General features: G+C 50.4%; 1 protein-coding gene across 5 annotated transcripts in view; it reads left to right on the forward strand.

The window, feature by feature from the left end:
* The first annotated feature begins 238 nt into the window (after positions 1-238).
* TFAP2E (transcription factor AP-2 epsilon) overlaps positions 239-18,113 on the forward strand; it is a 49,795-nt gene continuing 31,920 nt past the window's right edge. Inside the window, exons 1-4 of one of the 5 annotated variants that reach the window (XM_054011511.1) lie at positions 462-549; positions 4,215-4,405; positions 4,898-5,344; positions 7,427-7,478. In XM_054011511.1, coding sequence (XP_053867486.1) covers positions 4,379-4,405; positions 4,898-5,344; positions 7,427-7,478 — 526 coding nt within the window. In that variant the 5' untranslated portion in view covers positions 462-549; positions 4,215-4,378. Of the gene's footprint in view, positions 550-4,150; positions 4,406-4,897; positions 5,345-7,426; positions 7,479-18,113 lie in introns of those variants that run through there. The other 4 variants (XM_054011509.1, XM_054011512.1, XM_054011510.1 and 1 more) reach the window with 4 other exon arrangements.

Consider the following 18,113-nt stretch of genomic DNA (forward strand, 5'->3'; position numbering starts at 1 on the left):
ATTCTGCCCTCGCCTGGGTCCAGACGCGCTCGATTCCCGCTGCTCGGCGGGCACCGGCCCGTCCCAGGCTGGGAGGGTCCCGTCTCGTGTCTACGGGTGGGGGGGGGGGCGGTATTTGCCTTTAGTTTGGTTCCTGCCTCGCGTCCCCGGAAAGTTTCAGCTGAACTCGGAGATCCCGGATTAAATTATTCTAATACGGAGCAGCCTCCCTGCCGCGCAATCTTCAAATCCACACGACTGCGCCTGCCCCGGGATCGTGCTCCGGCTGGAAATTAAACCTGCGCCGGGCCAGGGGCACGGGCTCCTCCGGGGGGCGGCGGGTTTCCTGCAACCGGCAGTAGGGCTGGAATCCCCCCGCCCCGAAGGCGAGCCCCCGGCTGGGCAGGAAAAGGGGCCCCGGGAGAAGGGAGGGAGCCGGAGAAGAATTTGGCTCGTCCGATGTTCTTTGATTGTTTGTTCCATTTCTTTACAAAAGCGCCGTGAGTTCCCTTCTGCCCCGCAATGCATTGGAAAGCCGAGAACGTGAAGGAAGAACATTTGTACCTGCAGGTAAGGAGCGGGGGGGGATGAGAACGATTATTCTCGGTGCTGGGGATTGATGGGGTCTGAAAATACCGCACGTCGGCTACAGGCTGGCCACACTCTGGCGTTCAAACCTTTTTCTGCGGTAGCCTCGCAACTGTAGAGGGGTGGGTGAGTCTCCCTTCGCCTCGTTTTATTTCCTACCTGGCAGGACGGGTGATTTGCCCCCGGTACCGGGAAATGCCACATGGCTTTGTCCTGAGGCTGGGAAATGATTTATTGGACCGGTAGAATAAGACTTTGGACTGTGGGACTAGCCACTGCAGGGAGGGAGAAAGAAGAACCCGAAATAGTCTTGTTTTCTGGATGTCCCTTCAAGTCGGTTGTGTAACAACAACAACAAATTCCTCGGTCTTTTTCTCCCAAAGGGGAATAGTGTGTGTGTGTGTGTGTGTGTGTGTGTGTGTGTGTGTGTGTGTGTGTGTGTGTGTGTGTGTGTGTGAGAGAGAGAGAGAGAGAGAGAGAGAGTCTCAGCATTTCAGGAGCGACTGAGGCGAGGAATTTGCTAAGGCGCAAACAGGAAAGTGAGGGATTAAACTTTGTCTTAAATCCGACTTTGCCCCCTGGCTCTCTGCCCCTCTCTTGGGGGGCGCACAGCGATGGAGTGGGGCGCTGGGCTCTGCCTTTGAAGCACTAACAGAAAAGGGGCGATCGATCATTCAGTCCGTTTCCTGCACGTAGTGGCTGTGAAGGGAGAAAAGTAGCCGGCGCGTCTGTATATACAATACATTCATTTCACCAGCAATCTAAGGAACTTGATTTTCCCCTTCAGTGTTTAACATATATATTTTTTTACAAATCCATAATATCTTTATTGTCAGGGAAATTCGTCGATTCCTTGATTGTTATTATTTTCCACTCAGCAATAAACAACTTAATTCGCCACTTTTGGTGCCTTCCTTCGGGCCAATCTTTGTACGTCTCCTGTGTGTTGTTCTGCTCTGCCCAGGCGATGTTCTGCAGGCGGTGGAAGAATTGCAAAGGTCGGGTTTGCTCCGGGAGCTCCGTCTGGTCCTGGGGCGGGGATGTCAGGGGAAGGGGCTCTGTGCTGCGGACCGGCTGTCCGGGGCTGGCTCACGGGTGTTGAGCAAAGTTGATCCGGTTTCTCCAAACAAGTAAATTGGGAGCAATCTCCGCGGTGCCCAGTGTGGTGTTATTTCAGAGGGCTGTGGGTGCAAGCCCGGGTGCCCCCCCAGATGTGTATTTCTCGGCGTGTTTGCGTGTGCGCTCCCGGGAGCTGTGTCCGTGTGTAGGTATTGGTCAAGGCATGGCAGCGTGTGTGTCCGGGATGCACACAATATTAGCCTACAGCTAACGGGGTGTGTGCAGCCATTCCTTGACAAAGGCCTGGTGTGTGATGCAGGTGTTAATAGACGTCTGGGCATTGCTATGGTGGGTGTGTAATTATCTTTCGGTGGGTGGATAATTCTTAAAGACAGAAGCGTACTTGTGTGCCTAGCTCTAGAGAGAGATGTGTGTGTCCCTGGACAGTTAACGAGATCTTGGTTTGTGTCGGTAGATTGACTTCTGAGTAGTTATAAAAGTCCGTGTGGCGCTCTAGAGATCTATTTGTTCGTGTGTGTGACTGGTCGTGTGTGTGTGTAGATCCGTTGATGTGGTTTTTGTACAGATACGCTTGTGTGTGTGTGTGTTTGTAGATCCGTTGGTGTGGTTTTTGTACAGATACGCGTGTATGTGTGTAGATCCGTTGGTGTGGTTTTTGTACAGATACGCTTGTGTGTGTGTGTGTGTTGTGTGTGTGTGCATGCGTGTGCTGATACGTGTGTGCACATCTGTTGGGGTGGGGTTTGTACAGATGCGCTTGTGGGTGCCTGCGCTAAAGTGGCACCTATCCGAGACCCGAACTCCAAGTCTCTTGACTTTATCGCTCCGGATTTGCTGACGGATTCTGGAGCTCAGGGGCCGCAGGTTCAGGCCGGGATCGCAGCTTAGCGTTGGATGCCGCATTGGGGGGTTCACACGGTGATTTCGTTGTTCTTAATTCACACAGAAACTCCCCCCCACCCACAGCGCTGGCCGGGGCTCGGAACCACAAAACACCTGCGGAGCGGGCTGAGGGCAGGCGGGAGCGGGCCGGCCTCCATCCTCGCCCTGAGCTCCGGGCAGAGACCCCGCTGACCTGGTGAAACGTGCCCGGGGCAGGCTCCCCAGAGCTCCCCAGTCTGCCTGGGCCCGGCCCGCCCGCCGGCCCATCCGATCGGGATCCAGAGGGGCTGGGGGATTTAAAAACAAAACTGTATCGATGAGCCTGGAGATCATTGTCTAAAATAATAATCGGGGTTTGTTCGCGTCTGGCGACCCCGGCCGGGCTCCGGCCCCTAGGCGGGTGTCAGCAGCGGGAGGTTTCTTTCCCCCTGCCGGGGTTTACCACGGGGGGCGAAGGGATTCGGAGTCTGAAGTTTCCTGCTTGTTTTTATTCTTGCCATTTCGAGAGTTAATTCGTAAATTTCAGAATAAGCCCCGCGGGTCCCTGCTGGGCGCAGAGGGAGCCGCTTTGCGCTGGGTTAAGGGCGGGGGGGGAGGGAATCGATTGATTTCGGAGGCTGCTACTGGGAATTTCGCTTTTCTTACCAGAGAAAAATTAACACCTTGCTCAGGCTAATAAACGGAAACCTTAGAGCAACACAAACGTTTCCTTTAAACCGCGGTCCCCCTCCACCCCCATCTTCCCTCCCCCAGCCCAGCCACTACTCAGCCATTTGAAAGTGTTCTTTGCGCCAGCAACCGCCCACCAGCCCGCGGGACACGGAGCCGACACCAGTGGACTTGGAGGGTGTGTGTGTGGGGGGAGGGGCGGGGGGGGGAGACCCGGAATTTCCAAAGATTTTTGCAGCTTGCTTGGAAGCTGCAACGGTTGGGATTTACCGGCTCCCACCCCAAAATGCGGGCTTGGGTCGGTTTGTGACGGGGAGGACTTTCCTTCTTAAATGAGGCTGTGCTCGACACAAAAATGCAAGAATGAAACAAAAATGCAAGAAATGGACCCCCTAGAAAGCGGTGCCGCCCTCCCCCCCGCAGAAAAGCACAAAAGTCCAGCAAAGCAAAGCAGGAGAAAACACAATTGTTCCAACTCCAGATTAGGGGGATAGTTAATGAGGTCTCGCGAGTTAAAACTCCCCCTGAATTTTCCGTGGGAGCGGAATCAACCCCCCCTTTGATGCCTCATCCGTATTCAGCAGAAAAGAGACCAATCTGCTCTTAAAGAAACCACTAAGAAAAATCCTAAGAACAAATTTGATTTTTGCCAAACGGTTTCTCTCTCTCTAAATAATTGTGTGTGTGTGTGTGTTTTTTTTTAATCCAGAATCCTTTAAATGTAAACGGATTTACATGGATTTTTTAAAAGATTCTTTCCCTGAATGTAGTGGTTGTTTAAAAAGAAAAAACCCTCCCCAGAAAGAGACACAAACCTCTCCCCTAGCCATTAAATCATAATAATAAAAAAAGGCGAGAGTCGGGCTCTGTCTCTTTAACGCGCGCTCCCGGCGCTGCCTGCGCGCCCCCGGCTCTATAACTGGAGTGCATGGAGTTGGTTTGGGCTCAGAGGGAGAAGGAGTGGGAGATGGGAACCATCTGAAATACTTTGAAACTGAACTATTTTGTAATTGAAGGAACAAAGCCATCCGCGTAACTCTCCCCCACTGGATCTGGGATTTTCCTCCATGGAGCTGCTGGGCTGCACCCGATTTTAAAGGATTGTTACCGGGGTTTCTTTTATTCCTCCACATCTCTGCTTTGGCACCTTCCTGTAGCGCCCCCCCCCCCTTCTGCACAGATGTTAGTTCACACTTATTCAGCCATGGTAAGTTTTGGGGGTGGGGAGACTCATAGGGGGCCACCCTCGCGAGCCACTTTTCTAAGGAGCACCCCAGAGAAATTTAATTAAGGCCACCTTACCCCTCCCAGTGAACAGGGATTTCACCCTCTGGTTTTGGCCAGATGTCAGAGCTCGGGGTATCCCTAGCTAACGCTTTGTTTTCTCCTTGGGGGGGATCCCAGCGGAGGAGGGCAGTGCAGGTAGGAAGGTGTTTGTAGGCTGGAGCGCTGACCTCGCCCTGCAGAGGGGACGCAGAGCCAGGGGGCAAAGCGGATTCCTAGCCCCGTGGCGGGGCAGGTGGCCAGGCTGTGTCAGGCGCTGGAGCTGGGGGGCAGCGCCTTGCCAGGCTGGGGGCTTTGCCCAGGGCTTGGTGACTTTCCCTGCGCCGCTGGGAGCCGGGCGCCCGCAGGGGAGGCGAGGGAGCCGGGCCCCCAGCTCCGCCTGACCGGCGTCTTTCTTCTCTCTCTGCCTCCGCAGGACCGTCCCGATGGGCTGAATGGGACCTCCACCGGCGGCCGCCTCTCCCAGCTCTCCTCCCTGAACCAGGCGGCTTATTCCTCGGCTCCCCCGCTCTGCCACACACCGGCCTCGGACTTCCAGCCGCCCTACTTCCCGCCGCCCTACCCGCAGCCCCCCATGCCCTACTCGCAGAGCCAGGAGGCCGGCTACCCGCACCTCGGGGACCCGTACAGCACCATCAACCCCATCCACCAGCACCAGCAGCCCGGCTGGCACTCGCAGCGGGCCCGACAGGAGGAAGCCGGGCTGCTCTCACAAACCCACCGGGCGCTGAGCCTGGATCCCCGCCGGGACTACCCGGGGGTCCCCCGCCTGCTGCATGGGCTGGCCGATGGGGGCCACGGGCTTGGAGACGGGCCGCTGGGCCTCCACGGACTCGGACATCCCAGCCTCGAGGACATCCAGGTACCTGGCGGGCTCCCTTGTGGGGCGGGGGGCTGTGTAATGGCACAAGGCCAGCCAGACGGGGGACGGGCGGGGTCGCTCGGTTCCCCCGGTGCCCAGATCCCAGCGGACTGCCCTGGGGGCGCAAAGCCCGGAGCCCCTCGTCCTGTTTGCATTTCTGGAGGGGTCCCCCCGCGTAGGCCCGTGCTGTGTCCAGTCCTTCGGAACGAGGGGGTGGAACAAAGCGGTTTAAATGGGAAGGGGGTTATTTTAAAGTGTGTGTGTGGGGGGGACTAAAGGGGGAGCCCCTTGGTTTGAGAGACGCTGTTCAATGGCGAGCAGTTAATCATAAAACGGCCCCTCGCTGCTCCATCCCGAGAGTGAAACCACACAGTGATCCCGAACATGCCCGGCTGGTCTTTCGGAGCCGAAAAGCTCCTCGCTCCGGGGAACCGGCTTTGCACGGACAGGGGGAGAGTTGGGACCTTCGCACCCAGGCTGTGGAGATGGTTCATTTCCCAAAAGGCCGGGTTCGCTTCTGAAAGTGCAACTCTCTTTTTTCCTCCTTAACTCGTTCGTTTTCAATGGTGCTTCATTTAAAAAATCAAATAAGAACATGACAAGGATCCGGGTGGGAAGATTGGACTTGAACTGGTTGGGGTTTTTTGGCATCGGGGAGGATCGAGGGAGACATTTCCATTTCAAAACGGTCCGCTAGATATATTAATTTTGTTGTTTTACACATGTGCAATTTTATTGGTTGGATCTTTGCGGTAAATTCTGGATTTGCTGCAAATTCAAGACTCTCCTTCCAAATCGCTTTTCCCCAATTTGCGCCTCCGTTCAGATCTTTTCCTCTCTTGTCCCGTCAAGCAACTAGATTTCCTTTGCGATCCAACCCGCCCCGAATGTGAAATGTTTGATAACTCTCTAGCCAAGCGTTGTCTCCTCTCTTGTTTTCATTTTCTATCGTGACATTAGCCGCAGAAGGACTCGGGGGAAAGTGAGCGCAGAGATATTTACAAAACATCATTTAACTGTTTTAAAAGAAGGAGCAAAATAGGATCCTCGTTCTAAAGGACAGAAATCGAGACTTTCCTTTGAGTTTGATTCAATTATATTCCAGCGATGCTTTTAACGGAGCCATCAAACACACAAACTGTTAACAAAGAGCCCAGGACGAGAATTTGTGTTGGTGTTTTATTCGACACTCCCAAGTGTATCGAATTAGTTCAAATTCTATTTGTATTTTCGTATCATTTGATTTATTTACCACGTGAAGACAGTGGCTAGCAGAGGGGCAGGAGTTTTGTAGAGAACTTCAATGACTTACAAAAACCCTTGTAGTGTTTTGTTAACGTGCATGTGCTTTTTATTCCGGATTTGTCAACTCTCTAGCAAAGGACGTACGGAGCAAGAAACATTATGCGCAAAGAATAAAAAAGCACCCGGAACAATATTTAATCCTCAGCTCAATCTTTTTTTTTTTCCATTTTAAGGAAAAATCTATTCCATTAACAGAAGTTGTTCCAATAAAAAATATTTCCTCGCCTTTCTGGTCTCTGTCCATATCCTGGGACCAACGGCTAGAATCACACTGCGAATAACCTATTCCTCTGTCCTCTCAAATCTCGGAATATTTTTGTTTGCCGCTTGGAGGCAACTGCAAACCAATCCCCCCCCCCACACACACACACACAACAGGAATTAGTTCAGGAGTTAACTGGAACGACTCCCCCCACCCCCCAAGCGACTGAGGCTAGAAATTCGAACACGAAAGTCTGTGCGTTGCTAACACGAAAGAACAACTCTAAATTTTTGCCCTCTGTACAAATTTAATCATAAAGTAGGTTTAAAGCTATCTGATGAAATAACCTGGGGTGACTGTTCAGAGGAGCTGCACGAATCCATTTGCAAACCCCCTATTTTTGGGATCTAGTTTATCTCATTCGATCTTTATTTAAATACAAGCCCCGGGAAGCCTAGATCTCTACTGTTGATGTGTGTGTTGATGTGGCCCATTTTAAAACGGAGAGATCTCCACTTCCCCACCCCCCCGCCCCCAGTTCTGCACCCTAATATTTGTGCCTTGCGTGTTTTCAGGCTGTGGACGATGCTGGGCTGAATTTACTGGATCAGTCGGTGATCAAGAAAGGTAAGGAGATCTCCTCTGAAAACAGGGGCTGCAAGGAAATCCTTTATTATTAGCCCAGCCACCTCTGGGACTGGGCCGCTGCAAAGGGACCCCAGTTCCCACTGGGAAGGGGGGGGGGCGCAGTCTCTGGCGCTGCCCCGCGGCTTGCTCCGAACACCGGTTCCGGGTCCCTCTCCTCTTTATGGGGTCCGGTGCCCGCATTTCTTCGTTTTCACTAATCCCCTAACCACATTTCACACCGGCCCAGAGCCGAGCTGCCAATCCGGGCTGCCTGCTCCAATTTCCGGGCTCAGGGCCTGATCCAATCTCCGGTTTCTCGCAGAGACCCTCGTTTTTTTTTCCCCTATTAAAAGTAATGACTTAGGGGCCTGCCCGGCGTTCAAATGCATCCTCCCTGCCTCTGGGTATTTACTGCCTCATAAAGCACTAACAATGTCCGAGCTCAGAGGGGCAGGAGAAACGCATGGGAGCGGGGAGGGCACTGATTAACTGGAATCCCCCCACCCCACCAAACCCGGGCGGCCCAAGGATGTTCTCTACTGCTCAGTGCTGGCGTTGGGGCTATTTCGCGGCGATCCGCAGTTGCTCCAGATCTGGGCCGGCTGGGGCTGACATGTCGGGGGCGCCTGGGGACTGCCTGGGTCTCTTGCTTCCTACAGCAAGGGTGCTTGGAGGGGGCGGGGAGACCAAAAAACGTCCTCTCCGGACAGGCCTCAAGCTTGTGGACAGGGGGCCTGATCCAAAACCGAAGGAAGCCAATGGAAAGACTTCCATGGATTTCAGTCGGCGCCTTCAGCAGCCGGGAACAGGAGTGGCACAATAAACCAGTGTGTGTGTGAGGGGGGTGTTTTAAACTATGCACCAATCCCAGCTCCTCGTAAGAGCAGCCCCGATCCTGCAGAAAGCGGGAGAGTTCGGGGGTGATTATCTACTATTGATTATTTACTGTCCTGGCCGGCAGCTCCCGATCGATTGCACTTCGCCCGATTGATTGGCAAAGTGAAATCGTTGCGAGTTCCCGAAGCTGGGGGGCGGGCGGAGAGTCTCTCTCCGGTCCCCTCCCCAGGAGAGTAAATATAATTAGGAAAATATTTTTAAAAATAGAATCTGACTTTGGTTGGGATCCCATCAGGGCTAACTGCTCAGCAGTGGAAAGTCCTTGGGTTCGCTGCCGGGCTGGGGCTGGGAGGGGTCTTACAATCTGTGCTCGTCGCAGACAAAATTACATTGGCCTTTTTTTTTTTTTTTAAAGTCACCCATAGAGTCAAAATGCCCCGCTTGCGGTGGGTCAGTAAAATAACATCAGCAACGGTCAAAAATAGTTTGTTTATTCTTTGAACGAGCCCTGCGGGGTTGAAACCGCCGGGGGGCAAAGGAGAGAGGAACAAGAGATAGAAAGACCCCGCTGTTGGGTCAGGGCTGTTCATATGAAAACGGCCCGTGGGTCATACCGGCGGCTGTGGCCAAAGCACCCGCCATACAGAGCGACACGTGTCATTGCAGGGCCCGGGGAGCGAGCAGTAAAACTCCCGCACAGCGCGCACGAACCAGTCGGATAAACCGGTTTGCGGGGAGGAAGAGGGGGAGACGCGTCTCTGGGGAGACGGCTTTGACCAGGGGCATTATGTCGAATTGTCCTTCTCCTGCCCCAAACCTTCTTCCCTAGCGCTGACTAATGCACAGCGCGTGGCCAGGTGAATCGGCTCCCTGCCTTACCGGGGCTGCTGGCCTCTGGGCGCTTTGGATGTGGGGCCTGACCCTAGGGCAAGGGGCAGCTCAGTGGCACAGCCAGGATGGGACCCAGACACCAGAGCAAGTCACTGCACCCCCCCACTCCGGAGTAAATTACCCCCCCCACACAGGAATCCAGGGCAGGCCACGGCCCATTGAAACGTGCCTGTTCAGACTTGGGGCGACCCTCCTGGGCCAATCAGCGCTGCACACCGCGGATGGCAGGTAGGCTGTCGCTCCATCAGTCTGGCTCATGGATTCTGGGCAGGGTCGCCCCCATGGGCTGAGGGCAGTATGGCTAATGTCACTACGCCCCCCCTCGCTGGGCTGGGGACGGGAAACCAGCCCTGAGCCTGGAATCCCAGCCGGGGGTGGGTGGCAAACCCCCCAGGTCATTGCGATGTAGCTTTGTAAAGAGACAGAAAATCAAAGCCAAGTCGTTTTGTCCAGGGGCCGAGGGGCGGGGGGGGGGGGTGAGTTCCCTGCAGGCTGGCGGGCTCCGCTATTGAACCGCCGGAAAGCCCGGCCTAGGACAGCCTGCCTCAGAGGAGCCACCCGTGCCGAGGTGCTAGCCAACCCCGCATTGCTCAGTCACCCCCCAGCTTCGCGTGGCCAGGAAATGCAGGCCCAGGCCGGGCCCTGTACAGACGTGCTCGCGGGGGTAAAGACATGCAGGACGGGGCGCGTTCCGGGAACGTGTCCCTCTCTTGAGCCCCGACACGCGGCTGGTGCTGTAGAGAGCCGCTCTCATTAGAGCCAAGCGGTGATCTCACGGGTTATTTATCCCGCAGACTAGAATATCTCCGGAGCAGCATTTCCAAATAGCAGAGCTCGGTCTGTGTTCCCATTTTGGAAACCGCATTTACCCAATGGACCGTAACAGCTCCGAGGGGTTATGGAGAACTGGGCAAACCTGGGGTTAACCGCTTTTCGAAATACAGTTCCGCGTCTACACCCCTCGCCCGGCCCAAATCAGCAACGATCTCCCCAAAAGTCACTGCACACTAATAGGCAGCAAAACGCTGGTTCCAGCAGCGACACTGGGAACTTCAGGGGTTGGCTTCAAAATCGCTGGGCAGGTTCCTAAGAAGTCAGTGCCCATTTTCAAATATTCACTGCGCGCTGATGGCGCTGCGCAGCCAGGAGGCCTAACAAAGTTTGCTGTCAAAAGTTACTCCCCGAACGTAGAACAATTGATTTCCAGCCCACAGCATCTGGGTCACACTCCACACAACTCCCCTCTCCTCCCGCGCACCCCCATCAAACCAGCTTAAAGTGGGGACAAAAGCGGGCGGAATTCATTTGAATACAAAACAAACAAAGACCAGAGACAATTAATGACCGCGCTGTATTTTGGAAGGAGCCTTTCCCGACTAACGCAAAATAAAAGGCATTTGCAACTGTGACCGCGAAGTGCCCTGCTTTGATTTTAGACGATTTCTTCGGTCGGCTTTTAAAACTTGAGTCCCTTATGCAGCACCGAATGCATTGGCTTTTCTCTTTGTGGTGGTGGTTGTTGTAAACTTACTCTTTAAAAATCTGACTAGTTATGCCAAGTCCCAGTCTGGAGCAAAACATCGGTATGGGAGAGTTGATGTTGATTTCGGACTAAAGAGGGGTTTAGACTAGAAAGATGTTTGGGGCAGCATTCATGCGGAGAGAGACCCAGGAGAATGAATGTGTTAGACGAAGAACCGTGTGGTGGTGTTTTTTCAAGACTAGGAAATAGTTTCTCTTGTTCATGAAATGATCCAGGCATGTGCTTTACACCCGAGCAAGGCAACACAAAGAGAGGTTCTTTGGACTGTTTGCAGCAACACTGCTTTGGGTTAGACTGAGCCACTTAAAAAAAATAAGAAAGAGAGAGAGAGAGAAACGCAAACAGGGAACAGGCTGAGAATCCCGCAGCAAAAAGGGCTCGGAGTGAAATGTGACGAATAGTGTTAATATCAGGGAGCAGAAAAGGATGTGACTGGATGTCGGTATGAAGGATCAGCCCTTCCCAGCTGCGTTAGGAGTCGCTTTCAATCTCCCCCGCTGACTGGGGGGGGGACACATCCTCTGCGGGTCTCGGGGGGCTGCAGGACACGGGGAATTCCCGCTCGTTCATCCACTTGAACTTGAAGTGGGGGCGCAGCCGCTCGTAGGAATTGATCAGCCATAAACCAAGCCCGGTCCGTGGCCGGCGCCAAGGGGAAAAGCAGAGGTTGTTTGCGAGGAAGTTCCCCGGGCAGGCAGGAGCCGCCGGTCCCCACATGGCCGGGCCGGCTGTTCTGGGGACTCCCCAGCCATGGTGCGGTGCGTTTCAAACGGCTCCGGTCATGTTTCAAGTTATCCCTGTCTTTGCTTTCTTGCCCGCCGCCCCGGTCAGTAGAAGACAGTGAGGGATAAATGTGTCACCTGGATTTTCTTCTCCCAGGGGGACTGGGAGGGGAGGGCGGGACGCGCCCCCCCCCCCCCCCCCGCAAAGGGCTCTAATAAAATGCAGCTTCGAGACTATTTTCTCATCCTGTTTTGCAAAACAAAAAAGCCCAAGAGGCCGCGCCAGGCTGTTGTGCCCCAGGCCGGCCTGCCGGGGAAGAGCTCGTCCGGCAAGTCCCGAGCCCAGAGAACAGTTCAAAGGAAAAACAAACCCTCCCTACTGGGGTGACTGGTGTCGTTTCGCTCATCTGCGAATTAACTGCGCGTCTGTAAACCTGGCCAGCTTTTCTGGAGAGAGACGGCCCCCAAAAGCGGGGAGGTTTTCAATAGAAACCCCACGGACCTTGATGGGCCCGGAGATATTTATCCATTGGCGCTCTTACGTTAGACTTGATTTTTAAACGATTTAAAGGCGCTTTGTAAACTCCCTATTATTCCCAGAGCCTGGGATTAAAGATCAGGTGAGGGGAAACTGAGGCTTGGAGGGGTGTCACTGCTGCTCCCCTCGGCGCTTACAACCCATTCCCGCTGGTTTCTCTCAGGGGCTCTAGAGTCTGATCTCAGCCATTTCGCCCCCTTGATTCGGATCCTGGCCTCGTTTCCCCGCCATCGCTTCTCAGGGATTCGGATGCTGCTTTCCCATTTCGGAGTGCATTTCTCTGTAACCTTACAAAAGCCAAGGGCCAGATCCTGCCCCGATTTCAAGTTTGTTTTGTTTTTAATTCGACAAAGGGCTCAGGATCGGTCCCGACCTCCGAATGAATAATACGCAGAGAAAGCAAATGCAGAATTTGCTTCCTTGTCCCAGAATCCGGTCACTCCCTGACTCTGTAAAAAACAAACCCCTGTTGGGGAGAAATCGGAAAAGCGAAGCGAGCGGATGTCAGGGAAATGGCGTTGATCTCAGCTGAGCTCATGGGATCCTAACGAGGGCTGAAGATAGCTTGGGAGCCCCACCTGAGCGGATTATTTTTAACCTTCCCAAACTAAATTCGACTCCAAATCAAACAGGCTGAGCCTTTAGGGGGAGGTTAACAGTAGGTTGTTTCAAATGTTAAACAGTCACTTTTGGACTATGCCCCGAGACCCGGGAGATAAAACAGCGTCTGAACGCGAAGGGGGTTTTGCTTAGAACTCAATGTATTTACTGATCATCCTGGGGTGTCTCTCGGTCTCTGAAAACACTTTTTTATGGAACAGTGGAAGTCTCATTCGTCTCATTCAGTGCAAAACATTTCTACTGCCCGCTTCTACTCCAGATCCCTCTATTCCCCTAAGCGTTTAAAGACAAGCCATGACTACCTCCCCCCAGTTAAAGCAAAGAATCAAACCCAGCCTCCTATGTGAACCCCGAACACTTCCTCCCTGTCCCAAAATACCGCCAAATTGTGCTCTTCCTTACACCAGTGCAAATCAAGGCCACCGATTTTCACCACAATTTCACCAGTGTAAATCCCAATGACTGACAGCGGCGTGTAACCCGCAGATCAATAACGCCCGCAATGGTAACCCGACCCTTTTCTTTAGTTTATTCCCTATTTTTGATGTTCAGGAAAACGGATTGAAATAATGAGAGTCAAATAAACTGGAGCCATAAATACAGCCCTGCACAAAGTGTGTGTACACACACACACGCAGCTGACTGTCTCTGGTGTCACGGAGAGTGTCTTTCATAATTTACGACTGATTCTCCTCTACCTGTTAAACGCCCCATCTGCTTGAAAACAAAGCCCCGTGGTTAAAATAGCTCAACTCTGTAAAATATTTTTCTAATAAAAACTCCATCGGAGTATTGTTGAGAGCGGTAAGACCATGATCGATTTATGCGGCTGCCTGGGATAATAACTTGTATGAAATATTCAAACCCTGCTCTTGGCTTCCCTTCAGGTTTTGAAGAGCGCAAACATGCAGATAGAAAGAGCTGTTTAACCACTGATAAGTGTAGCCATTAAACACAAGCCCAGCGACAAAACCACAGACCTCTTTAAAGGTTTAGTGGTGACGGTTAATATGGGCAGTTTCAGGTTTCTGACGTTCAGATGGAGGCAAAGGCTTCTGAGATAACTATCCCTGATAACACCTGAGTGACATATGAACGGGGTTAATAACGAGAGCCCTGGCTGTCCTGCTCAACCAAAACACTAGGAAAGTCAAGCAGCGTTTTGCCCGAGTAAAGATTGCAGAATTGGGGCCTGCTTCACTATTGCCCTCCACTTTGTACAATCATTTGCACTAGTGCAAAGTGGGTGTGTACACCTCTACGAAATCAGAGTGTTAGTATCTTGCACTAACTTTGCACTGGTGAAAATGATTATATTAAACAAGGCACACAGCAACAGAGAAATCAGGCCTCTCTCTTATTTATACTGGTTTTAAGAAGAAAGGGTGTGAGGGGTAGGGGTAAACCTTTTGGACTCAACTTCTGATTTTAATTTCACCAGTTGAAACCTAGAGTAACTCACTGAAATTAGCAGCGATCAGCATCCTTTCTTACTGGGTCTAATCTTGCAATCTTTATCCAGGCAAAGTTCCAGTCACATCAATGGTGCACTGATGGTAGTCATTACATAGTAAAAAAAAGGAAAAGAAAAAACCGTGGTCCATTACAGTACCCTTTACAGGAAAATTGTTATTCCAAGAATAAAATTTCATTACAGAAGGCATTTCAGTGAAGCATTAACAACCATAATTATTTTAGCTTTAATTAGAACACATAAGAGGCATTTCATTAAATACCATTGCATGAGAAATCGTTACAACAGGCTCCAGTGTGTGTTTGCGCTCTCATTACACATAAGTGTTTGCTGTACATTTGCTTTTTTGTGTGTGCCAAAAGCATCAAAGATAACAGTTTTAAAATATGCTTCAATGAGAATACAAGTCTGGAAAGTTTGGGTGTAATTACAGTGTGTGAAGGGAGGGTGTTCCCCTCTTCCCTTGTCAAAATTTATGATTATTTAGAAAACCTCTGCCTCCCAAATTGGAATTATCATTATTGTTACAAAGCCAGGCTTGCATCCTGAAGATTTAGCAGTGTCTCAAGGGGGAAAAAAAAGTCTGAAAAGCAGAGGCAAGTAGATACAAGTCTTCTGCAACCTCAGTGCCCATAGACAATTTCCAATCAGGTTTCTCTTAGAGCAAACTGCTACGTTTAGAGTAAAGATGCACAATATGTTTTGGAGAGTAATCCGATTTTTTTGTTTTCCCCAGTGTAGTATCTTTAAAGCCTTGCACACAATTTCCAGCTCTCTCCGTATGTGCACACGGAATCTGATTGTGTTGGAGAAGCTTGTGAAGTTAGTAAATGAGCGTGCGGCGTGTGCAAACGAAACAGACCATCTCTAACCATGCATTCCACAACAGTTTGGTGGCTCAGCAATAACATAGTCCAAATTGTTGCAGTTATGATGAAAGGAGGCAGTTTGGGAAACTTTTACATGAGCAATCGCTGCAAACGTGTATCTGAAAAAGATCTACTTTGTGGAAACAAAAAAACAAAATAATCCCCAGCTCTCCTCCATGTCCCTAATCTAATAGGGAGCTTTACTTCTACCGAGAAAGAAACTCAACCAGCCTTCTAAACCTGGGGCCCAATCCTGCCTTCCTTAGCAAAACAGAGTTCTGCTAGAGCAAGAGCCCCAGGATTGGGCCCATGGCATGTTTCATGGGCAAGTTTAAACCATAGAAAGGTGTCCCTAATTTTTAAGGTAGTGAGGGTGGAATTCCCTCCGGTGCAGACCGCCAGCAAGAGGCCTATGGGCCTTAAATGGTGCCTGTGCATCCTGCTCTGGGGTGGAGGTCACCATACGGGCCAGCTCTGGAAACCCCTTACTATAGAGTGCAGTGCTTTACCATGACTAGCCAATGGGGTTTCTGACAGTACTCTGTGTTATGCTCCCTAGTTAATGCTTGCAGGATGAGACCCTCCACTTTTCTCTTGGTACTCGGTCCCTTTACACTTGGCTTGGGCTCAGTAACTCCTAGTTGGTCACAGGAGGCCTGTGGGTCGTATTTCCATAATGTCCGTTTCCCCTTTTTTAATTAACAACTCGGCAATACCGATAAGAGTGGGCATATTTTGACTGAAAAAGAAACTGGGGCCTGATCCTTCTCTGACTAAAGTCAGTGGCCAAGATCTCATTCTCATCAGTGGGAGCCGATCAGGCCCTTAAAGGTGTCCAGAGTTTATATCTATAGCAATGGTTAATGGTATGTTAATCCTCAAATAACTGGCCATTCTGCTCTGCATGTCTGAAGGGAAGGTATGTTTTTGCCTTGTAAGCCAAGAGTTGCTTGTCAATAGTGAATAAACAGTGGAGCCTTTAACTGGCAGTAGGCAGAATTAATTACCTTGCAACCTTATTTATTTTGAGGTGATATTGCATCATTCTTTCTTCACTCACCTCTGCGTACTTCAGGGTCAAATCTGGAAGCCCTGGCTCCCATAGACTTAACTGGGAGTTTTACCTAAGTAAGCACTGAGTGAGACGCGAATAAGGACCCTCAGGATTTGCTCCAGACTGGGGTTGCTATTTTTATTCACTAGACACCCAGGCGCGTATTGTTGCATTTTCTCGGAGGGATCCATCCTTCCCTGCCCTGGCGTCACCGAAAGAATGAATTTCAATTAAAAAACAAAACAAAACAATCCGCATAGGCAAATTCTAAGCAATTTACAGTCAGGGAGTAAATTGAGATGAGCCGATTTATAGTGGGGATTTCTGAGTATATTTCTCTCTACTAGATGTTATGGGTAAATGTAAAAAGCACCCAGCATTGCAATAAATTGAACTTTAATCTTAATGCAGCAGGCAAGTTTAATCCGTAACTTCCTCACAGTGCATCTCCCTGACGCAAATCTAATATAAATCTTTGCAGGTGAAAAGGGGAAAAAAACTCCTAAGTGCTGAGATATGGCTAACTCACTTGGTCAAACAAACTTCCATCATTCACCCCATAAACTCTACACTGACCTTTTGCCATCTTTATCTGAAAGATTCTCATGTCCCAAGCTATGAAATCATTTTACTGAAGCCAACTACAGAAAACTTGAGCCAAAAAATGGCAGCAAAATATTAAGAGACCTCTATAACTTTCCTAACAAAGACCTCTGATGCCTGTAAACAGTAGCTCTGTCTGTATAGTCTGTCACCTTGGGAGTCCCTAGGGTGCATTATGCCTCGTCTCTTTAGTACAGCGACTGTAATTATAGATCGGGCTGGAGCAGATCCATATTCCCTTTGCACAAATTGATACTAACATTGAGTGACTGAGATTTAATGCAATCTGTTTGGCAATGAAGTAAAACAGTTTCAAAGCTGCAGCAGAGGGCGGTTATTCAGTATTGCAGACATCTTGTTCAGATACTTGCAACAGCAGGTATGGTCACAACCGAGGAGATTTCATTTAGTCTGAGGGTTTATTGCCAAAATATTTGGTTGGTTTTTTAACGTCAGTAGTTTTGGTAGCTAGTGTCATCATAGATCATTTCTATGTAGCTTTAAGAGAGGACGTAGGTGGTTTGATATGTCTCTGTTGTGTTTTCCCAGACTCACAGAGCTAAACATGGTGCCTTCTGTCTAAGTGGCTTTTATTTAAGATTAAGAAAAGCAGCAAAGAATGAACAAATATTAAGTATCGGGGGGAGGAGGGGGGAGAAAATAGCCCTGCCCCTTGTGTAGTCCTTTACCCCGTGCACAGCAGGGATCAAACACTGCTGTTTGATTTGGTGGCATTTCCTACACCCAGTTGCACACACTTTGCACAGATTTAATGGATTGCACAGAGTGGAAAGGGGGGGGGGAATCAGTGCAGAGTGTGTGACTCACTCCTAACATTCTGCATCTGAAAGGAAACACAAAATGACAGCTGCCAAGCAGCAGACAGGGAGACTCCTTTACATTTAAAGGTTCCGTATCCATAAAGCAAAACGGCACGACTTCTTTCCATGACATGTCAATGTGCACCAGCATGTAGCACAGACAGTCAGGGCTAGAGAATTTAGGGCCAGATTTTGTTCTTATCCAGCTCCTTAAACATGGCAGCAGGCTGGGGGTTTGCGCCTGCAAGAAGGTTCCACTGTTTGTGCAGAAGGAACAATTTATTCAGTGAATGGAGGAGCCCCTTTGTTTTCTACAAATCATCTCTGAGCAATTTACAATGCTCTCAGATGTATCCTGTATTTGTTATTATTCCCTGGGTAATTTCAATGGATAATTCTTGGTCTGTAGATTGTTCAAGAGTACTTTGTTGTTGTGACTATTCAGAAGTCGCTGTGTAGATTAGTTGTGATGGGTCCTATAAGATCATATAGGATTGTTTCTATTCCCTGATTGGATGAGCATAACTCTTAGCCAGATTTCGGTTGCAAATATGCCTTCATAATTCACTTTTCACAAATATTCTTATCATTGACTTAAATTCACTGTTTCCCTGAACATTTGTCCCAGTAAACCCGTTTGCTAGAATCTTTGTGGAATGGAG

Source organism: Malaclemys terrapin, chromosome 22 (assembly GCF_027887155.1).
Source record: "Malaclemys terrapin pileata isolate rMalTer1 chromosome 22, rMalTer1.hap1, whole genome shotgun sequence".
Taxonomy (NCBI): domain Eukaryota; kingdom Metazoa; phylum Chordata; order Testudines; family Emydidae; genus Malaclemys; species Malaclemys terrapin.